Source organism: Mya arenaria, chromosome 8 (genome assembly GCF_026914265.1).
Source record: "Mya arenaria isolate MELC-2E11 chromosome 8, ASM2691426v1".
In the NCBI taxonomy this organism is placed as follows: Eukaryota; Metazoa; Mollusca; class Bivalvia; order Myida; family Myidae; genus Mya; species Mya arenaria.
Genome location: NC_069129.1, coordinates 1,833,740 through 1,857,581, shown reverse-complemented (window position 1 = coordinate 1,857,581; position 23,842 = coordinate 1,833,740). Strand labels below are relative to the sequence as shown.

Below are 23,842 nucleotides of genomic sequence, written 5' to 3'. Positions count from 1 at the left end.
AATGGGAAATCGTTCAGAAGTTTGTTAAAGTTTACAACATTGTTAATGTTTTCGTTGTTAACTTTCAAATCTTTACTGCTCTGGAAGTTTTATCAATACAGTTGTAATCTGCAGTATTTGTAACAAACTTTGTGACAACTGTTTCAGCTGTACTTGTGTTATCAACTTATATATTATCAAGTACATCATCAACTATTTCATGTTCAAAAGTTAACAATGTTGGTAATTAATTGTAAAAGCTGCACTCTCACAGATAGACCATTTTTACAACTTTTTATTTTTTTGTCTTGGAAAGGGCAAATTTTTGTGTAAATATCTGCAAACCAATGATATAAGATTGCTGACAAAAAAACAGATCGTAGATTTTCATATTTCCGTTCGAAAATTAATGTTTTATGGCTTAAACCGTTACTAACGGTTTAGAAAAAATGCATCAAACATAAATTTTTGAACTGAATTTAAAAATCTGCGATCTAATTTTTTGTCAGCAGTCTTATATAACTAGTTTTCATGGATTTTTGCAAAAAATGGCTCGTTTCAAGACAAAATATCAAATAGTTGTCAAAACCTTCAATCTGTGAGAGTGCAGCTTTAACTGAACAATAAGCCTTTAGTCTCTCTCATATTGCGATAGCAGAACTTCTCTTCATGCTTTTTTAACATCAACAATTGAAACTTCAGGAACAGATTGGCAAATGTTCATGTTATTTTAAACAAAATTTTGTACCCCCTCAAGATTTAAATAAGTAAGCTCCAGCTTGAATCCATGGAGGAGGAGGGGGTTTGGTATGGGTTTCACTTACAACCAATAGCCATTTTGTCCTTGTTAACAGACAGTGGTGGATGCCAGACACCGGGGGAGCGAACATTCCAGCCCTCAACGATCTCATAGCGCCCCTGGGTATGGCCTTCAGTGATAGCGTCTACGAAGGGGAGTTCATGCTCGGCGAACACGACAGTGAGTATGCAAAGAGGACAGTAAATGATAACATAAGATAACTTATATGCCAGATGTTTTTCCATTATCCCCATCAAACATTTCTGCTTACCAGTATTTATTGTGTAGCCTGTGAGTCCTGGCAAGAAAACTGCCTTATCTAGTATCCGAGTGGTTTCCTTTATACATTTGTGTTTGATTGATAAGTTTTGAATAACTTTTAGAGGATCAAAATTGGTATGCACATTGGTCATGATCAAGATGCCTGCTATTGATTTTGGGGTCAGAAGGTGCAAGGTTGTGGTCATGGCCAAGAGGACTGCTATTGATTTTGGGGTCAGAAGGTGCAAGGTTGTTGTCATGGTCAAGCAGACTGCTATTGATTTTGGGGTCCGAAGGTGCAAGGTTGTGGTCATGGTCAAGTGGACCGCTATTGATTTTGGGGTCAGAAGGTGCAAGGTTGCGGTCATGGTCAGCGGACTGCTATTGATTTTGGGGTCAGAAGGTGCAAGGTTGTGGTCATGGTCAAGCGGACTGCTATTGATTTTGGGGTCAGGAGGTGCAATGTTGTGGTCATGGTCAAGTGGACCGCTATTGATTTTGGGGTCAGAAGGTGCAAGGTTGTGGTCATGGTCAAGAGGACTGCTATTGATTTTGGGGTCAGGAGGTGCAAGGTTGTGGTCATGGTCAAGCGGACTGCTATTGATTTTGGGGTCAGAAGGTGCAAGGTTGTGGTCATGGTCAGAGGACTGCTATTGATTTCGGGGTCAGGAGGTGCAAGGTTGAGGTCATGGTCAAGAGGACTGCTATTGATTTTGGGGTCAGGAGGTGCAAGGTTGTGGTCATGGTCAAGCGGACTGCTATTGATTTTGGGGTCAGAAGGTGCAAGGTTGTGGTCATGGTCAAGAGGACTGCTATTGATCTTGGGGTCAGGAGGTGCAAGGTTGTGGTCATGGTCAAGAGGACTGCTATTGATTTTGGGGTCAGGAGGTGCAAGGTTGTGGTCATGGTCAAGAGGACTGCTATTGATTTTGGGGTCAGGAGGTGCAATGTTGTGGTCATGGTCAAGCAAACTGCTATTGATTTTGGGGTCAGAAGGTGCAAGGTTGTGGTCATGGTCAAGTGGACCGCTATTGATTTTGGGGTCAGAAGGTGCAAGGTTGTGGTCATGGTCAAGAGGACCACTATTGATTTTGGGGTCAGAAGGTTCAAGGTTGTGGTCATGGTCAGAGGACTGCTATTGATTTTGGGGTCAGGAGTTGCAATGTTGTGGTCATGGTCAAGAGGACCACTAGTGAATTTGGGGTCAGAAGGTGCAAGGTTGTGGTCATGGTCAAGAGGACTGCTAGTGATTTTGGGGTCAGGAGGTGCAAGGTTGTGGTCATGGTCAGAGGACTGCTATTGATTTTGGGGTCAGGAGTTGCAATGTTGTGGTCATGGTCAAGAGGACTGCTATTGATTTCGGGGTTGGGAGGTACAAGGTTGTGGTCATGGTCAATAGGACTGCTATTGATTTTGGGGTCAGAAGGTTCAAGGTTGTGGTCATGGTCGTAAGGACCGCTATTGATTTTGGGGTCAGGAGGTGCAAGGTTGTGCTCATGGTCAATAGGACCGCCATTGATTTCGGGGTCAGAAGGTTCAAAGTTGTGATCATGGTCGTATGGACCGCTATTGATTTCAGGGTCAGGAGGTACAAGGTTTTGGTCATGGTCAATAGGACCGCTATTGATTTTGGGGTCAGAAGGTGCAAGGTTGTGGTCATGGTCAAGAGAACCTCTATTCATTTCGGGGTCAGGAGGTGCAAGGTTGTGATCATGGTGAACTTTACTGGAAACATTGATTGGCTATCCTGAGAGGGGAGACATCCAATTTGGGAAATTCTAGTTTAACAGTTAGTTGGCTTTGCCAATTAGTAGTAAAAAATTGGGGAAACATGTGTGATACATACTGTTTTCAAAGTTTTTAACTACTAATTGGCAAAACCAACTTAATGTAAAACTAGAATTGTGTAAAATGTTTCCTATTTTGTATAAAATATTTGCTGGAACCAACCCATTGTATTTAATCTAGATGTGAAATCTCTTTATCTTTCGCCTTATACTTAATAACATATAACCTCATAATAATACATCCTGAACTTATTGTTATTACTGATGTTCCTTTAATTTCATCTAAAATATGAGCAATTTTCAAACCTTCATGTTATTGTTTAGGAAATAAAACAGAGGGATGTTTTGAAATGTTTTCTGAGAAAGATATATTGTGTGCCCTAAAGTGAACATAATTACTTCCTTCTCTTTTGCTGGCAAACTGAAATTCTGATTTATGTTTTTTGTGTGACTTTGGTATTAAGAAGTTTCAATAATGTTTGTTTTATCTCATTTCAGTGCAATATGCCTCAGGGACAAGCATTGCCAAGTTTCCTAAGGAAGGTGTAATTGTGACAAAACCATTAAAGGATCAAGGTGATTATGCCAGGCACACAATAGTATTTGGAGTTTCACTTAAAAGGGTTTTACTTATTGTAGAATACAAGTAGATGTCTACACAATGAGCTTCTTTGTACATCACCTATCTTAAACTGTTGACATCTACTTAAATAATGTAATTACAATAATGGAAAGTCAGGTTCCTTTCAGCTTTGATAATTTCACTTCACAGTGATGGTCTAAATGGTTTTGGGGGGCATAAGTTACTGAAAATTACTGAGCCTGGAGCTGTTTGACCATTATAATTAAAGATAAAGATACAGTGTCCTATTGTCATTGTTGTATATCAAACACTATCTTCTTTTGAAAAGATGAAAGGAAAAACCTAGAAGGGGGGGGGGGGTAAATGAACTGTACATATATAAAATATAAGAGAGGTAGTGGAATGCTGCTTGTAAGGGTATGTGTTCATGTGGACATCTATATGTGTCCTTTGCGATCCAGGTATGTGTGCTTTGTATAAGTTGACAGCATGTAGTCAATATCCAGGTTGGAATCCACATCATACAGGTCAGAGTAGATGAACATTGATGGCATGTACAAAATGAAGAGGAAAGTTTAAGTTTAATACCATGGTCTACCAGTGCATGTGTAGAAGAAAGATTTCTCAAGGCCAACTGAAAGTTTTATTTGAACAGATAGCTGAACTTAAAGGTACAGGTAATCTGTTGGCGAACAAAAAACATTGGCTTTCATTTTCAAATAATCTAGTAAGACTGTTCTTGTTCTGTCAGCCATCACTAACAGCACCAACATGTAGATTAGATATTATCGCATGATCATATTCAGAATACAAGTATCTTAATGTGTGCTGAAAAAAGAATGATAATGTTGGATCTTCACCAAATTTCTGCAGACAAGATATGGTGGCTCAGACTGTCCGGACAGTATGTAATGCATCAATTACATGTGTATGTCATTACATAACTGAGTTTTTTTATGCATTTTCTGCCAGGTCATGATGACGAGTAATACTTGTAATGCCAAGGATGTGCCAGTCCTGACTCTTCAACAGACACCAGGGTGTGGGGACAAGGTGGCCCTGCCGTATATTTACCTTATTTCAAAATATAAGTCTATACTTAAGTAGCTTTATGTGTTTTCTCCCAGGTCATGAAGTAGTCAATGGGGATACCCCAACAGCCGATGATGAAGGGGACCTGGATCTTGACCAAACTCCAGGGTGTGAGGCAAGGTGGCCCTGTCATACTATACCACATTTCAAATACATGTCTATACTCAAGAAGCTTGATGTATTCTCTCCCAGGTCATGAGGTAGTGAGTGGGGATACCTGTATAGCCGATGATGAACTGGACCTTGGTTCTACTCTACCAGCCTCCAGGGGGTGGGAGCATGGTGGCCATATATACCACATTTCAAATATCAGTCTATACTGAAGTAGCTTGTTGCATTTTTCCCCAGGTCATGAGGTAGTGAGTGGGGATACTCTTAATGCCCAGGATGTGCCGGTCCTGGGTCTACACCAGACTCCAGGGGGTGGGGGCAGGGTGGCCCTGTATGGTGACTCTAACTGCCTTGATAACAGCCATATGAAGAAAGGTAAGAGATTATAAAAGTTTGTGAATTACCGGTATATTTGGGTTTTTAAATACACATGACCTGTACAGTGTACAATGTTTAATGTTTGCCTGTACAATATGAACATTTTCTTTAACCTAGGTCATTTAAGTTAATGTTAATCTAATTATTTTTAAAACCTGTATGCTTATATTTTTTTTAAAAAAGAACATGCAATTTTTGGCATTCTTGTGAAAGGGGAGTATTTCACAAACCATAATATATAAAGATAAAACACATTTAGTTAATTTAATGCATGTAATTACAAGTTTCCCATGCTGATATGTCCATAAAAAATGAAACAATTAATATGTTACTTGTTAAATGCCTTTAAATTCAAGTTAACTGATTCTGCCCATTTTCTTTTAATAATTCTGTGGCCTTCAATGCTAGGTAGAAGGTTCACTTCTTAATAGTTTAACCACTTTTTTAGGGTCAGAATATTACTACAAAGCAACAATAATTTGTTATCATTTTATTGATGTAGCTTACAATGTCAACAATATGAAATATTATATTGTAAGTTTTAGACTGTTTTCGGACTGTTGAGTGCTGCTGTATATTTCAGACTGTTTCTGGCTGTTGAGTGCTCTGCTGGAGTACACTAGCCACAACATGCTGGCTCCCGTATTCGAAGACCAGGAGTTAGTAACTCTGCCACCCATAAAACAGCTACCTGAGAGAATGGAAGGTTACACACTACTATATTTAGCAGAAGCGATGATAGTTTTGATAAATATTGATTTAACTATACATGTAATTTTTGATTATTTAAATAAATATCGATTGAATAGAATTGGTTTCATTTAGTCTCAATATGTAAGTGTGATTATCAAAAACAGTAACAAGATCTTCACACATCTAGAAAACATGATCAGTAAACAATGTGTTTTTCATAATCAAGCTATTGTAATTTTCAAAAAACAAATATTCTTACAATAATTTAAGTTTTTATATATTGTTTATTTTAAATTATAAGTATTGTATTACATAGTATATTCTTTCATGAAACGAAGTTTCAAAGTGAATGTAATTTATTTTAAGACATCAGATAGCAAGTATTTGTGTACTTTCATTAAAATATCATTGTGATTGTATTTCTTTGTATGTTTTATAATGTTATGTTTTCCAGGTAACCACCTTCATCGGTACTCTAAGGTGATAGAAGGTCACATGGGCACTCCTCGGGCACGCCCCCTGCCCCCTTGTCCCAGCCTGGTGTGGGCAAAGCCCAACCCCCTCAATATCACCGCACCATCGTGAGTAGGAATAATAAAATTATTAAACAATTTTCGCAAGGCACCTTTTCATGGCAATAATTTAAACGCCTTTCAAGTTATGCGCATCAAACGTGGAACACATTACCAGTTACAATATGTACATTTATAGCAAGGGCTAAAACTCTGGCATGCATAATTACCCAGCTATGACCTTTATTGCCCAGAATAAAAAGTGATGAAAAATTAAAATCTTAGGAAGCCATTACTCGAAAACTGTATAAACTGTTAACAAGATAATCACATGAGACTTTGTACACATGTTACCAGTAGTTTTAAGCCTTGTGCAGCAATGTCCATACATGCGATTTTGGCTGTAAGAATTGTCAAGGTATGCCCCTTAAATGACTGGAATAAACCAACAGCAGCCAATTGTATAAAAGTTTTTATTTTGGTTAAGTTATCTTAAATGATTGGGGCTATTGCATTTAAACATATAACCCTGTTGGTGAAGGCACTTTTAAATAATACCTCTCCCTTACAGAAGCAAATTTACTTTTTTGGGGGTCCAAATTAGCGAATAAAGACACCCAACCATATACTTTATACCATACCATAAACATTTTACGGGAATAGCCCTTATTGATAGGTTGATTTTTTCCAATTATTACTACTAACTAATCAAATTGTTTTAATGAGTCAACAAGTCAAAAGATTTCCTGTGGACATCAAAGATTAACACAATGTGCTGCAGATGAGCATTGCCATACACCTGCTATTCTCTTGTTTAATTTCCTACAAAATTTGTTTCATTTTAAAGATGCACTTTTACTCCCAAATAATATTTTTCACAATTAATACAATTGTTTTAATATATCAAAAAAGATGGATTAATGTCGTAAAACAATAGTTCTTATAAAAGACACTGGGTTTAATTTAAAAGAAAGGTGCAGAAAACATAGCATTTCTACCTTATGAGATGATAGTAGATCACAGTAAATATTTCAGCACTCACCAATCAGTATAAGTAAGTAGTTTAAGGTTTATCACTTAAAATCTATGTTTGTTTTACATGATTGTGTATGTATTGATTTTGAACAAGAGTCTCACTTTAAAAAGTATTTGTTTAATAGTGCATGAAAGCAAATTTAAATGGATAATTGCCTAATTTCTCAAACTCTCTTAAGCGTAAATGTACCTGACTGTACAGTTTGTACTTTTGTTCTTTAGTTCAACTGAAATCAGAAGACTCTATACACATTAAACCTATTCATGTGATTCAGGTCATCAAAAGTTCATCTTATTGGACATCAGATACTTTGTGTTGATAAAATGCTTCAAGGGCTCATTACATTTTTCAATTATCAACAGAGCGTGTACCGATTTTGGATTGCTGCCAAAAATTTAATTGATGATCACTTTTATACTAATAAGTCTCAAGAGATTGATTGTTACACTTTTTATTTTTTTTGTGGAAAAAAAGAAAGAAATGCTCCTGGTTTGCAATGTTGCTTAGATTATGTAATTAAGTTTCAATGTCTATGTCTGTAGTAATTAGTGATCAGTACGACAGTTTTTAGATATTACCCTATTACTTTTTGTTCTAACAGAAACTTGTATCAACCTCAGAAGCTTCTTTCTGTCAACAACTTTGACATCAACCATGTGCCGTTACTCTCCCTTCCTCAAGAGAATATGGCTGACATGGAGAGTGAAATGAAAGAATTGCCTGTCAAAGAGCCAGAGGAGAGTGAAAGTAGACACTCGCACAAGCATGAGGTGGACAGGAATACATTCTTTCCAGCTTTAGCGTTTCTGGGAACTGCCTTGGTGATACTGTTCATGCTCAATCAGTATTACAAACGGCGATCAAAACCAAGGAGAAAACGACCTCGGGCTCAAAAGTACAGCAATTTGATGTATGGAAGAACTTACAAATCCCCATCAGTATGAGTGTCACCTTAATAATGTAACTTGTAAATTGATTGCTGTGATATTTTAAGAGAAGACGTTTGTAAATTATTTACTAGCAGTAAAAAGGAAATGTGCTTGATAAAGTTTACATCGAAATACAATCCAAAGATGCCTCAGTAAGTAAACACAGACACGATGATATTGAACTGTATTGAATCCCATATCCATTGTCAAGTTTTGACTGCCTCTGTTTTGCTTATTAATTCTACAGTCCACCTAAAATACTCAGATTTTACTCTGTGATCAGGTGTTCTAGAGTTGGGATTTATTTTGAAATCAGGGGTTGTAGAGGTTGGATAAATTCTGAAATCAGGGGTTCTAGACTTGGGGATTAACTCTGAAATCAGGGGTTCTAGAGGTTGGATAAATTCTGAAATCAGGGGTTCTAGAGGTTGGATAAATTCTGAAATCAGGGGTTCTAGAGGTTGGATAAATTCTGAAATCAGGGATTCTAGAGGTTGGATAAATTCTGAAATCAGGGGTTATAAGAGTTTGGGATTTATTCTGAATCAGGGGTTCTAGACTTTAGGATTAATTCTGTAATCAGCGGTTCTAGAGTTGGAATTAATTCTGAAATGAGGGGTTCTAGAGTTGGGGAAATTCTGAAATCAGGGGTTCTAGAGTTAGGGATTAATTCTGAAATGAGCGGTTCTAGAGTTGGGGATTCAATCTGAAATGAGGGGTTCTAGAGTTGGGATTAATTCTGAAATGAGGGGTTCTAGAGTTGGGATTAATTCTGAAATCAGGGGTTGTAGAGGTTGGATAAATTCTGAAATCAGGGGTTCTAGACTTGGGGATTAACTCTGAAATCAGGGGTTCTAGAGGTTGGATAATTTCTGAAATCAGGGGTTCTAGAGGTTGGATAAATTCTGAAATCAGGGGTTCTAGAGGTTTGATAAATTCTGAAATCAGGGGTTATAAGAGTTTGGGATTTATTCTGAATCAGGGGTTCTAGACTTTAGGATTAATTCTGTAATCAGCGGTTCTAGAGTTGGGATTAATTCTGAAATCAGGGGTTCTAGAGTTGGGGATACAATCTGAAATGAGGGGTTCTAGAGTTGGGGATTAATTCTGAAAAATGAGGGGTTCTAGAGTTGGGATTAATTCTGAAATCAGGGGTTCTAGAGTTTGGAATTAACTCTGTAATCGGGGTTCTAGGGCTGGGATTAATTCTGAAGCCAGGATAGAGATTTTAACTTTTGACTATTGTACAGTTGTAATGATTGCTTTTCCCTCATATATTTGCATCAAATTCAAAAATGGATGGAAGTTCCTTGAAAAATATTTAGATGACTTTGGAAACAATTTCAAAAGATGACTGAGTCGGTTTCCCCTGCTTTGGGCTACAACCCTCATATCCAAACAGAGCTGAAGCTATTTTCAGGATTGACAATTATCAGCTGTTAGAAGACTTGCTAAATTGAAGTTAGATCTAAGGATTGTTATTGACTACATCCCCTGGTCAATTGTTTTAGTTTGGTATGTTTGTGAATCCAAGGTAACATTTTACTGCTAGTAGGGTGAATCACACAACCATGAAATTATAAATATAATCACTTTTTACTCCAAAAATTGTCATAAGGTGCAATATTTGTTATCTTTTGCTGATTGAGAGTCAGATATATTTAGGATAATGTGAAAATATAATGTAGGATATTGAGAAAAAATATTGCTCGAATGTTAATATTATTATTGTTCGAGTCTTCATTAACTTTCTCACAAACAAAAATAAATATTGAAAAATTATACAGCTAAATTTTTATCATCAAATATGTATATATGATTTTTATAATATTTATGTATTGATTTAATTGTTTTTTTTATCTTTCACTTTTGTACTTATTTATTTATTTTCCTTAAGAGATGATTGTCATGTCATATGGTGAATGTATTAATTATATTCTATTTTCTTACACCATATTAGAGTTAGTATTTGAAATAACATTGATGACAAAAGTATGTTAGTGACATGGTAATGCTACCTATACAGGTTTAGAGAATGTCTTTACCATGACATGAGAGTGAAAGTAAATGATTTCTAGATTTTGCTGGTTTTGTACAGTTATATTGTTTGTGTTGTTGTTTTGAAGTCAGGATAGTTGATAACATGAGCCATTACCAGGGTACACAGTGATTTGTAAATGATATCTGAGAGGCAAATTTCAGAGCTCCAGGTAAGATGTTTGGGCATTGAATACATCATATATTTCCTCAGCCCCATGTGCAATTTCAATGTTTGCTAAAGTTCAGTTCACATATTTACTTTTGCGAAATAATGAAACTATGGCACTAAAATAATTTCAGTGCCAACTGAAATATTTATTTATTATACTATACTTGGAAGTACAGGCTTCTCTCTGCTTTAATTTACATACTTTCCTGCTGATAAGCATGCCAAGTAAACAACAGGCTGTCCGAAAAGTGCAGTGCTAGCGCACTCGCTTCTCACCATGCAACCCGGGTTCAATTCCCAGCCTGGGTGTATGTGTGTTTGTTGAGTGGTCACGAAGCCGGACAAGTGGAGTTTTCTCTGGGTACTTTTCCCCACAACACAAGACAACACTCCCGTCAACATCCACCTTATCTGGAGCTCTGGATGTCCATTTTTCTCTGTGTTTATTTCACCTTATTTTGTTATCTTACTGACAGTAACAATACTTTCTCCAGTCCATTATTGTTTGTCATGATATTATTATATATCACAGAACAGAACAAAACAGAAATTTTATTCGACTTAAGCATAAAAAGCTTATCGCCACAACAATATGTATAGAAACAAAACATGGCATGTGACAATTATAACAGAGTTAATTAATTAATTATATGTTTAACATGTTACATGAATATTGTGAGAATGGGTATAACAATAACAAGAATGTTAACAATATTAAGGTATAATATGAAAAGTTAATAAGTTATGATTTCGGTGATATTTAGACACATATTTCTATATATATATATATATATATATATATATATATATATATATATATGTACACACAGATTCACGGTTAATTAATTCAATCACATGTTATATCTTATTTGACTCTTAACTGTAACAAATGTGTGCAAGACTAAGAAGGATAAGCATTCTCATTACCCTAGATAGTAGATACAGTGGTTAGTCAGTACTTATGTTGTTCTGCTATTGTTTTTATCAGATTACATCTATCCTCACAAAATCGGATCATCTACTAATTTGAATAATAATTTAAGCCTTCTGGCAAAGACAGTTAATAAGAGATAAACAGGAGGAGTGCCCGCATTATTTTGGTCATTTTGATAATTGCAGTGTAAGCAGCTTGTACTAGTATTGTATTTACCATAATAATGTATAATGTTATATTAACGACTGATGTCTAAAGATATTCACTTAACAAGAACATGACGAAGTCTTTTTGTGTTAATTGAAAATATTTCGACTCGAGGACCCTCAGTATCAACAGAATGAAATTTGTGATTAAATTACCAGATTGATCCCATGAACATTTGTAGTGGCAACATTTACGGTACAGGGAAACAACTTTTTATCGAATAAAGTGATCACCTGGTAGCGTTTATAGACATATTACTGTGTGTGCAAACCACGTGATAAATTACGTCATATATGCTACTTAGAAGGCAACGTTTTGCTTAAAATAAAGACTTAAACCAAAGATAACTTTTTTACTACACCATTTTTAATGAAACTAAGGGCAGTCTATGCTGCTTTATAAGCCCCGCCCTCGTTGTATTACTGGAGTATGATAAGGTGATTAATTTCACCAATCACTTCACAAACTTGTTTCCAAAATAATATTTTGACAGTGCTCCGCCAGACCGCCGTTTTGTGAAAAGGTTCTTCGAAGTGTTATAAGAAACTTAACTCTCAATCAAACTCTGACGTGGCATTTATGACGCAATTTTTCACGTGACACACTCAAACTTTCAAACATTCAGTCACCATCACCCCACCAGTTTTAGTATCGCTTTCATCTAACATGTCTTGTTGTTGATTTTAACATTTTGTTATGTTACTCTTCTTTATTCAGTTGTCTTTTCATAAATGTGTTTAAGTATATGAAATGAATGTCTGATGATACAATGAAAAGGTTTAGTTCAGCTAAGCTTTTATTTCAATTTTGACTTCACAACCTGTCGGAATGCCTATTTGAATAAAAAGAGGAATTTCACAAGTTCACACTTTACTTGTTATCTGTTATAAATTGTATAAGAGGGTAATTAAGTCAAGTCAAGTCAATATTTGTTTATTGTCGGATTCTATATATAATATTTGAAACATAAGCTATGTAAAGCTTTTTACGAACATGATCGTTTAACAAATACCGTAACAACAGGATTTATATAAAAGAAAAAAATTGCATGTGTAATTAGGCATTAAAATCTTTTATAAAGAATATTAAACATATATGTATCTAAAAGAACACGAAGTGAAAGGCATATTGAACTTAGATCCTAACAAGGTTTAAAAAGGCTAGTTATAGATTGTAAGATAATAATCACAGATAAGACATATTCATGCGGTTAAGAACTAGTAAGATATTCAAATTGCACATATTATATGTTAAGACCAAAACTTAGCACATTTATAGGTATGACAGACAAATACAAGTGTACAAAGGTAAGACTAAACTTGCCGTAGCTAATCGTGACTTAAACATAATTAAGAAAAAGGACATAAAAAACTGAAATTCGAAAAAAATGCACTGGATGCGCTATTAGAAAATGGTATAAAAATCATATTATCACCTCGATCAGATCGTAGATGAACGTTATTGTTTGCTATGGCGAGATATTTGTTAGTTAACTTTAGTGAAAAGTGAATAGGGGGATTGTAGGTAAAACGACGACAAAACATCATGAACAGTTGTGGCTTGAGCTCTATTGTAAATGATTATGAAACATTTTACAGATAAATTATATATTGTGCTAACAAGCATTAGTAGCTTGAAATGCTGGTCATATATGTGGAAAGGCCAACATGTCCCCGTCTTTACTGTCCGTAATCTGGATGTTAAGTATGGTGTGAAATTGAAAGTGAGTGTGATTGGTTTAACACTTCTGTGTCACTTAAAAGGTCGTTTATAACAATTTTCGAGTGTAATGGAACGCTATTGAAAGCTGATTAATTTGTCATTTTTATTGACGATGTAAATATCTTCAACGTCAGCTCTTGTGTTAAATTTAATGGCCATAGGCATTTGTATGCCGATTTTTGCCAATAAACTTTGAGGTTGAAGTTGTTATTAGTGCAAATAAGCATTTCAGAAACCGTTTGGCAGTTCTAACGTATAGTGTTAAAATGTACTACACGCTCCAGGGCTTCGCGGGTAGTTACCACAGTCTTACAATTGATGTAAAAGGTCAAAGCCTATTTACCTGTTTGTAAAACGCCTGACTGAATTGATGATCGTACGAAAAATACGCATGGGAATGTTAACATTGCGAACATTTCTACATTTTTTAGTTAAAATGAATATTATGATCATAAAAATTACACCGGCAATACACTGAGTTTGATATTGAACTTAAACAAGTTTATTAGAAGAATGTATTAGCACACGAAACGTGGGAGTTTTTGTGTTCGTACGCGAAGTTCCATACCATGAAAGAGTCGTACCCAGATACAGTGTGGATGTTTTGTACCAATCATACCAAGACCCTTTTGGGTATTTCGTACCCATTGCGAAAATTCCTTTGGGCATTCCCTTTACACTGAGACAATTTTCTTAAATAAATCAGACGTTTTCTGATCTTTAATACATTGATGATTTCACTCCCTTTCGGTGCGTTGAGTACTCTTGACGAATACAAGGTTGGTCGATTTTGAATGCCTTGCTGTCGTCGGTGGCAGCATCGTGCAAATTGCCGTAACTCGAACTGTTCAATATATTCAAATGAAAATGGTAGACATGTTGCACGAGAACTGCGCCCATGTACACCATGGCGCATAACTCTTGTTCGACAAAGAAAAATAGCAAGGACAGGCAAACGTCGTCGTGCACCCAGCTACAATATTGTCGGCTTAGTCGATTATTAGAAAAGTAAATAGTATATATATATTTATATATATTATATGTTTTTTGATAACTTTGGTACATATATTTCCAAAGACAAGACATACATGACAAACAAGGCTTATAACTCTGGCCTTAATATGTTCTAGAGTTGTGGCACCTATTGCACTAAAACAGATACCAACGGACGAGAAATGACGTTCCCTTCATGGTTCTCTTGTCTTGTGTGAACAAGTTGTATTAGTAGACACAATAGTCATCAGTATATGTTTTTAGACTTTTCATTAGCTCTGAAAACAGGATCCATACCTTTAAAACACCCAATACAAGATCACTAAGTTAAAGATTCCCGTCAGAACTTTGATAATCTACATTTTATTTTACATTTCAGCTGGACCTCACTTTGTATTATTTCAATGTGATTCATTTAGAATAGCTTTCTGGGTGACGCTTTTATCATACACAGTGCTTGTAGCTAGAAACCAATATTCATGGTAGTTTAAGATTTAGCTGTATTATTGTTTCCCGACCAAACAAAGTGTTTTTGTTTTTGTGTGGGGGGAGGGGGATACAGGAGTGAGCTTGTCGGTCGGTCGGTCGGGTGTTTTTGTTTTTGTGTGGGGGGAGGGGGATACAGGAGTGAGCTTGTCGGTCGGTCGGGTGTTTTTGTTGTTGTGTGGGGGGAGGGGGATACAGGAGTGAGCTTGTCGGTCGGTCGGGTGTTTTTGTTGTTGTTGTGTGGGGGGAGGGGGATACAGGAGTGAGCTTGTCGATCGGTCGGGTGTTTAGTCGGTATTATCCGGGCGATAACTTGTGAAAAATGAAATAAGTTTTGGTACACATGTGGAACATCTAAACTACAAGTCACAATTCGACATTGGTTACAATTCTACGAAGTAATGTCACCGTTTAATTAAAAAAAAATCGCCAAACTACGGGGTACGGATTACTCGTGAATGACATATTTAACTTTTGGTACACATGTTTAACACCATAGAATATAGGTCATTTTCGACTAGGTTACAAACCACTTATTATTGATGGGCCCTTCTCAATTAAAAATTGTAAAGAAAAGGTGTCCGGACGTTAACTTCTGCCAGGGTCGACAGATTAGGTATATTTTGGTACACATGTTAAACACCATAAAATACAAGACAAGTTCGACTTTGTTTAAACATTATCCATTTTGGACGTAATTATGGCCGTAAGTATTTGTCAAAAGTTGGTTTGTGGACAATACTTTATGGAAAATGTAATAGTTTTATAACAGTTTGTTACACATGATTAATGCTTAAAAATACAGTCAATTTTGACCTTGGTTACCATCTATCAAAGTTAAAGCCCCTTTTTAAATAAATAGTTAACCATTTCTGTGTCCAGGCGGCGTATGATATTTTTTTTCACTCCTATGACAACTCTTGATCTGAGTATTCAAATGGTTTGATATGTATAAATAATACCTAAGTATACATAACAACGCGTATTATTGTAAAAAATACTAAAAGTTAATTAACAAAGAGATTTATAATCAAATGAATGTGACTGAAAAATATAAATTGTGTAATGCAAGTGTGTATGTTTGTGTTATTCAATGCGAGTCAATGTGTACACTTAACATAAGCACTTCCTGCCGTAACCTCTTAACATTAACCTTACCATACATGGCTACTCAAATTCTACGCTTCCATACGAAGCCACTTGTCATGAATATTGCCATGTGTAACAACTAAAGTTGTACGCTTCCATACGAAGCCACTATTCATGAACCTTGCCATGTGTAACCACTAAAGTTGTACGCTTCCATACGAAGCCACTATTCATGAACCTTGCCATGTGCAGCCACTCCAGTTGTACGCTTCCATACGAAGCCACTATTCATGAACCTTGCCATGTGTAGCCACTCCAGTTGTACGCTTCCATACGAAGCCACTATTCATGAACCTTGCCATGTGTAACCACTAAAGTTGTACGCTTCCATACGAAGCCACTATTCATGAACCTTGCCATGTGTAACCACTAAAGTTGTACGCTTCCATACGAAGCCACTATTCATGAACCTTGCCATGTGTAACAACTCAAGTTGTACGCTTCCATACGAAGCCACTATTCATGAACCTTGCCATGTGTAACAACTCGAGTTGTACGCTTCCATACGAAGCCACTATTCATGAACCTTGCCATGTGTAACCACTCAAGTTGTACGCTTCCATACGAAGCCACTATTCATGAACCTTGCCATGTGTAACAACTCAAGTTGTACGCTTCCATACGAAGCCACTATTCATGAACCTTGCCATGTGCAGCCACTCAAGTTGTACGCTTCCATACGAAGCCACTATTCATGAACCTTGCCATGTGCAGCCACTAAAGTTGTACGCTTCCATACGAAGCCACTATTCATGAACCTTGCCATGTGTAACCACTCAAGTTGTACGCTTCCATACGAAGCCACTATTCATGAACCTTGCCATGTGTAACAACTCGAGTTGTACGCTTCCATACGAAGCCACTATTCATGAACCTTGCCATGTGTAACCACTCAAGTTGTACGCTTCCATACGAAGCCACTATTCATGAACCTTGCCATGTGCAGCCACTAAAGTTGTACGCTTCCATACGAAGCCACTATTCATGAACCTTGCCATGTGTAACAACTAAAGTTGTACGCTTCCATACGAAGCCACTATTCATGGACCTTGCCATGTGTAACAACTAAAGTTGTACGCTTCCATACGAAGCCACTATTCATGAACCTTGCCATGTGTAACAACTCGAGTTGTACGCTTCCATACGAAGCCACTATTCATGAACCTTGCCATGTGAAGCCACTCAAGTTGTACGCTTCCATACAAAGCCACTATTCATGAACCTTGCCATCTGCAGCCACTCAAGTTGTACGCTTCCAGACGAAGCCACTATTCATGAACCTTGCCATGTGTAGCCACTAAAGTTGTACGCTTCCATACGAAGCCACTATTCATGAACCTTGTCATGTGCAGCCACTAAAGTTGTACGCTTCCATACGAAGCCACTATTCATGAACCTTGCCATGTGCAACAACTCAAGTTGTACGCTTCCATACGAAGCCACTATTCATGAACCTTGCCATGTGCAGCCACTCAAGTTGTACGCTTCCATACGAAGCCACTATTCATGAACCTTGCCATGTGCAGCCACTCAAGTTGTACGCTTTCATACGAAGCCACTATTCATGAACCTTGCCATGTGTAGCCACTTGATATGAACCCTTCCATGCTCGGCCACTTAACGTTAATTCTTCGTTACGTAGCGAATTAACATGAACCATGCCATACGCAGCCACTTGACATGAACCATGCCATACGCAGCCACTTAACATGAACCATGCCATACGCAGCCACTTAACATGAACATTTCAACAACTTAACGTTAATCTTGCCTTACGATACCCTTTAACATGACTCCATCCATTCGCAGCCACTAAATGTGAAGACTTATTTATAAGTACATCGTTTGATGAACACTCCCATACGTGGCCCATGATACAAATCATTACGGTGATGCTACTTTCAATGATAACAGAATGATGTAAGGCTATTTTGTAGTCGCGGATAGGGTACACTAAAATTGCAGTATGTGTTAAAAGCAGAACACGGCAGCATTCGCATGACATGCTATTCGACTGACCTTGAACCACTGTCCTGAATAGTACAAAACGGATTTTTACTTGCGAAATGTACATTTAATTGTGTTAGTTTTTAACCTCAGCCTGGTTGTACCCTAGTATTGACTGTATGGTATACACTGTACCCTAGTATTGACTGTATGGTATACACTGTTAATCCTTGCCTTACTGCGCTTTATATTTGAAGGCTTTCAAAACGAGGTAGATTCTATGCTTTTCAATGTTCCATTTAAGCGTGTTTTGTAAGAATACTGTCAGAGGGAAATCTTCATCATGGTTAAAGGACTTGTTTTCATTTTGTTGTGTTTTGCACCAATATGTGTAACTGTCGCGCAACAGGTTACCGTCGATACCTATGTCGGTTCTATAATTGGAGAGAGGATTGAGGACACGTTTAATGGATCCTCGTACTACGTGACCCGATTCCTCGGTATACCTTATGCTGAATCAACGGAAGGATATGGGCGGTTTATGAAGCCCACCAAGAAGGCTCCATTCGACGCACCATTTAATGCGTCAACACCAGGGCACCGATGTCCTCAAAGGGTCCAGAACGGCATTGATATGGGATTCAGCGAGGACTGTTTGAACCTAAATGTCATTGTGCCTGATGGAGCCATTGGCGGCACGGAACCGAAAGCTGTCATGGTCTGGATCCATGGAGGTGCATTTCAGGTTGGATCACAGGATCTCTACATGACGTCGGCGCTTTCAGGGCTATATGACGTAATTTATGTCACTATGAATTACCGAGTCGGTGCGTTTGGTTTCTTGGCCAGTAAAGAGTACGGTATGTACGGCAACTACGGACTTTGGGATCAACACACAGCTATCAAGTGGGTCAGCGACAATATCAAGGCCTTCGGTGGTGACACTAATAGAGTGACAATATTTGGGGGGTCGGCCGGTGCGGCTTCCGTCATTTATCAAGCCAATTACGATGGGAACTGGGACCTTTTCCAGAGGGCCATCGCCGAGAGCAGCCCAAGCTTGAGCTTTTCAAGCCATCCCGAGGAGCAGTTTGAGGAGTTCACTAAACGTTTAGGTTGCAACGATATGGACATGTATGAGAAGATCAGTTGTCTACAGTCAATTCCATTGTCAGATATTTTAGAAAAGATCAGCAATACAGATATGTTCAAACCAGTTCAAGACTATGACTTTATTCGTTACGACCCAGGTCAAATGTTTCATGACGACCGAATGTCGACGTCAATGTTTGGTGACTTGGACATCCTGATTGGCCAAAACACGAATGAAGGTGGATTGACATTGATAGTGTTTGCGCCATTTATTCTACAGACAATAGACGATATAAAGGACGGAATGTCCGAATCCCAGTTTGCCCAATACATGAATGCATTTTTCATGGCCCGTAATACAAAGGCATCTGACGCGCTCATTGCATCTTTGAGACACCAGTACACCGACTGGAACAATCCAGATGACCCAACAACACTGAGAAGTGCTGTACTGCAAAGTGCTATGGATGCTAGCTTTACGACATCCATTACAAAGATGTTGAAATCGCACGCAAACTCTGGTGGCACCGGAAACACATATATGTACGTCTTCGACCACAGACCGTCTTATTCCACGGCACCTGAATGGCTGGAAGGTGCGAACCACGCAGATGAAGTTGGCTATGTTCTTGGCTTCCCTGGCCCTTACGAGGAAGCAGAGCTGTATTTACCAGCACAAGATGTACAATTGGCTTTGGACGTCATGAAGTATTGGACAAATTTCGCTAAAACAGGGTGGGCATCTTTGGACATTATGAAATCTGAATCATTGTAATAATATAAATTCCACGGTCTCGGTTTAATACGAGCATACTGAATCGCTGTTGTACTTTAATATACACATAGGCGTTTAAACATACCTGTAGGTAGGTAGACAAAGATTGCGCCAACGCTAACGTTGGTCCTAATTTGGCTTTTATTTATCAAAGAAAGGCATGCATTTACAAAACAAAACATATCGTCTAAAACAGATTTTAACTCATCTTTTTATATGACAATTTAGGTGATCTTGATTCTTATTCTTATTTTTGTCATTTCTTCTCAATATATGAAGTTTGGATAATATCTTGTTTATACAGAGATCCAAACGCAATGGACGGCAGCTTGACATTCTGGCCAGTGTTCGAGCCGGAAGACGCCACCTACATCCATCTGGCCGCCGGCAAGGCCGAGTACCAAACAGGGACGCACTTCCGGCGGGAACAGGTCAGCTACTGGACGGACGTGGTCCCAGCCATCCGTGAAATGTCGGAGAATAAAGAAGGCGGTGATTGGGCCCCTTGTGTAGCCGGGGGAGAGGCAATAACGGTTACATTGTCATTGTTGTGTTCTGCGCTTATCGTCTTGTTTGCGATGTAATTCAACACAAGCTGGGCTCCTGTGTCCACATTATTTGTAATAGTGGTACAGCACATACCTGAACCAAATATTTGACAAGTCGTATATGAATACAGTTTTACTGATGAATTTATTTGCAAATAATAAAATACTCAAACGATTTTCGAACTATAGCGATTGTGCAATTACATATGTAGGTTTTATATTGAACATCATTAAACAATGCATTAGTTTTGACATTAAACTATATTTCAACCAAATCCTTATTTTCTTTCCTATCAAATTTGATTTGATTGAAGTAAGTATTGTCTATAATGATTCCAGGTTAAAAACTGGTAAGTTTTGTTACACCATGTTGGTTTAATTTTCTGCACCAAGAGCATTGTTATCAAACACTACCAATCGCCCTGTTGACTGAATTGTTTATGATACCAAAAATAAACACCAACTATTAATTATAGCTTTTTGACAAATATTACCCTCAGCGAGTCCTGTGTAAATCGGAGATGAGAACATGGAAACACACATTAGAACAAAAGTTGCATTATCGTATTAAAAGTTTGCTATACAGTCGTTCTATTTTAACAAACTGTCTAGTGTAAGCGCGTTGGAGCTGTTGTTTATATCTTAGTGGTCGTGATTGATAATTTAAAGCATTTTACCCTGAGGCGTTTTATTGTGGCCAGTATGCCTATTTTATATCAACGAATAAAGAAATAAATGACAGGTTGTCTAGAGCCACCAATGGCCCCGAATGAATGCATCTTTGACAAAGGTGGAAGTTGAAAGGTATGATTAAGTCAATTGGTGTGAATATGGAAATATGGGCCATATTTACAAAGAAACCACTGGACAAGGCAGAGAATTGCTATGTCAAGGGTAACGCAGTTACAAACCATGTAAATACTATGATAGGATGTCATATGAAAACCCTTTGTTGACAAAAGAACTTCAGAACACTTTTGGTACGTCGAAACTTATCCTTTAATCAATATTGAAATATACCATTGTCTAACTGACCACATTGGTCAAGTCGACCTTGACAATTTGTATGCCTACAGGGATAAGAAATCAGTGCAATAATTGTTTGTCTGGTCAAGTGTGGACATCCCGCAGTCATTCATTAAAACGTTGTGGAAGTTTGGGTTTATATTGTTGTATGCAATGATCTGCTTCAACCAAAGATCTTTTGAGATTGAATGTAGATATTTCGAAAGATTGGCAAGTACAAAGCATTTAAACTAATACGGGAAGAAAGTTATACAATTATAGTTTCTCTAGACGGGCTAACATAGAGGTTATTGAGTTTCCCCAACGAGAGTTTTGATATCAGTTTTGGATCAGTAGCTTGACCACGTATGCTAACTCGATTTTATGTTGTAACCTAGTCCTACATTGCCATAATTTGACGTTCTTGAGTTTTTGTGTAATATGTATATCCTACACGTCGTCACAATACAGGCTTGACATAAAATACGCCTTAAGTAAGCCACGCTGTCCTACGTAGGCTTTTAACATGAATGCTGCCCTACGTAGGCTTTTAACATGAATGCTGCCCTACGTAGGCTTTTAACATGAATGCTGCCCTACGTAGGCTTTTTACATGAATGCTGCCCTACGTAGGCTTTTAACATGAATGCTGCCCTACGTAGGCTTTTAAAATGAACGCTGCTCTACGTAGGCTTTTAACATGAACGCTGCCCTGCATAGGCTTTTAACATGAATGCTGCCCTACGTAGGCTTTTAACATGAATGCTGCCCTACGTAGGCTTTTAACATGAACGCTGCCCTACGTAGGCTTTTAACACGAATGCTGCCCTACGTAGGCTTTTAACATGAACGCTGCCCTACGTAGGCTTTTAACACGAACGCTGCCTTACGTAGGCTTTTAACATGAACGCTGCCCTACGTAGACTTTTAACACGAATGCTGCCCTACGTAGGCTTTTAAGATGAACGCTGCCCTACGTATGCTTTTAAGATGAACGCTGCCCTACGTAGGCTTTTAAGATGAACGCTGCCCTACGTAGACTTTTAACACGAATGCTGCCTCACGTAAGCTTTTAACGCGAACGCTGCATTAAGTAGGCTTTTAACATGAACGATGCCTTACGTAGGCTTTTAACATGAACGCTGCCCTACGTAGGCTTTAAATATGATAGCTGCCCTACGTAGGCTTTTAATATGAACGCTGCCCTACGTAGGCTTTTAAGATGAACGCTGCCCTACGTAGGCTTTTAAGATGAACGCTGCCCTACGTAGGCTTTTAAGATGAACGCTGCCCTACGTAGGCTTTAAATATGATAGCTGCGCAACGTAGGCTTTTACGATGAACGCTGCCCTACGTAGGCTTTTAAGATGAACGCTGTCCTACGTAGGCTTTTAAAATGAACGCTGTCCTACGTAGGCTTTTAAGATGAACGCTGCCCTACGTAGGCTCTTAAAATGAACGCTGTCCTACGTATGCTTTTAAAATGAACGCTGCCCTACGTAGGCTTTAAATATGAACGATGCCTTACGTATGCTTTTAAGATGAACGCTGCCCTACTTAGGCTTTTAAGATGAACGCTGTCCTACGTAGGCTTTTAAAATGAACGCTGTCCTACGTATGCTTTTAAGATGAACGCTGCCCTACGTAGGCTTTAAATATGATAGCTACGCTACGCAGCCACTTAACATGAATGCTTCCCTACGTATGCTTTTAAAATGAACGCTACCTTGCGTAGGCTTTTAATATGAATTCTGCCTTACGTAGGCTTTTAACATCAACGCTGCCTAACGTATCCGTTAAACACTTCCATACGTAGGTACTTAACATTTGCCCTGCCTCATGTATACACTGAACACAAATCCTGTCAAACGTAGCGATGTTAAATGTTTAGATAGCGATGCAATTGTTGTTGTTTTTTGGAATTTTGATCGATAACAGTATGGTGTGAGGTTGGTATATGGCGCGTCGGATATAATCGCATATAAGGTAGCATTTTACAGAAACGACCGCGACAGCAAACTATTGAAATGAGTTAGAATATCCAATTTAAATCAAGTTTAACACCGCCGATGAATTATACACCCTTTTCAGAACATAAAATGAATAGATGATACAGATCGATGTATCAATTTCACGTAATGCATCTGTAAATGAACGATGTATCAGTTCCACGTAATGCATCTGTGAATGAACGATGTATCAGTTTCACGTAATGTATATGTAAATGAACGATATATCAGTTTCACGTAATGCATATGTAAATGAACGATGTATCCGTTTCACGTAATGCATCTGTAAATGAACGGTGTATCGGTTCACGCAAAGCATCTGTGAATGAACGATGTATCCGTTTCACATAATTCATCTGTAAATGAACGATGTATCCGTTTCACATAATTCATCTGTAAATGAACGATGTATCCGTTTCACGTAATGCATCTGTAAATGAACGATGTATCCGTTTCACGTCATGCATCTGTAAATGAACGATGTATCCGTTTCACGGCAAGCACCTGTAAATGAACGATATTGCCGTTTCACGGCATGCATATGTAAATGAACGATATAGCCGTTTTACGGCATGCATATGTAAATGAACGATGTATCAGTTTCAC

At 37.9% G+C, this 23,842-nt stretch overlaps 2 protein-coding genes across 2 annotated transcripts in view; both read left to right on the top strand.

Annotated features, from left to right (window-relative positions):
- LOC128243141 (membrane-bound transcription factor site-1 protease-like) overlaps nucleotides 1–10,864 on the top strand; it is a 33,701-nt gene extending 22,837 nt beyond the window's left edge. Inside the window, exons 21-26 of the mRNA XM_052960704.1 lie at nucleotides 834–958; nucleotides 3,325–3,402; nucleotides 4,850–4,987; nucleotides 5,574–5,696; nucleotides 6,138–6,264; nucleotides 7,833–10,864. Coding sequence (XP_052816664.1) covers nucleotides 834–958; nucleotides 3,325–3,402; nucleotides 4,850–4,987; nucleotides 5,574–5,696; nucleotides 6,138–6,264; nucleotides 7,833–8,175 — 934 coding nt within the window. The 3' untranslated portion in view covers nucleotides 8,176–10,864. The remainder of the gene's footprint in view (nucleotides 1–833; nucleotides 959–3,324; nucleotides 3,403–4,849; nucleotides 4,988–5,573; nucleotides 5,697–6,137; nucleotides 6,265–7,832) is intronic.
- Nucleotides 10,865–18,065: 7,201 nt separating this feature from the next.
- On the top strand, nucleotides 18,066–20,674 carry LOC128243771 (cholinesterase 1-like). Its single transcript, XM_052961706.1, has 2 exons — nucleotides 18,066–19,634; nucleotides 19,979–20,674. The coding sequence occupies exons 1-2, from the start codon at nucleotides 18,151–18,153 to the stop codon at nucleotides 20,256–20,258; spliced, it is 1,764 nt and encodes a 587-aa protein (XP_052817666.1). The 5' UTR covers nucleotides 18,066–18,150; the 3' UTR covers nucleotides 20,259–20,674.
- Nucleotides 20,675–23,842: the final 3,168 nt, after the last annotated feature.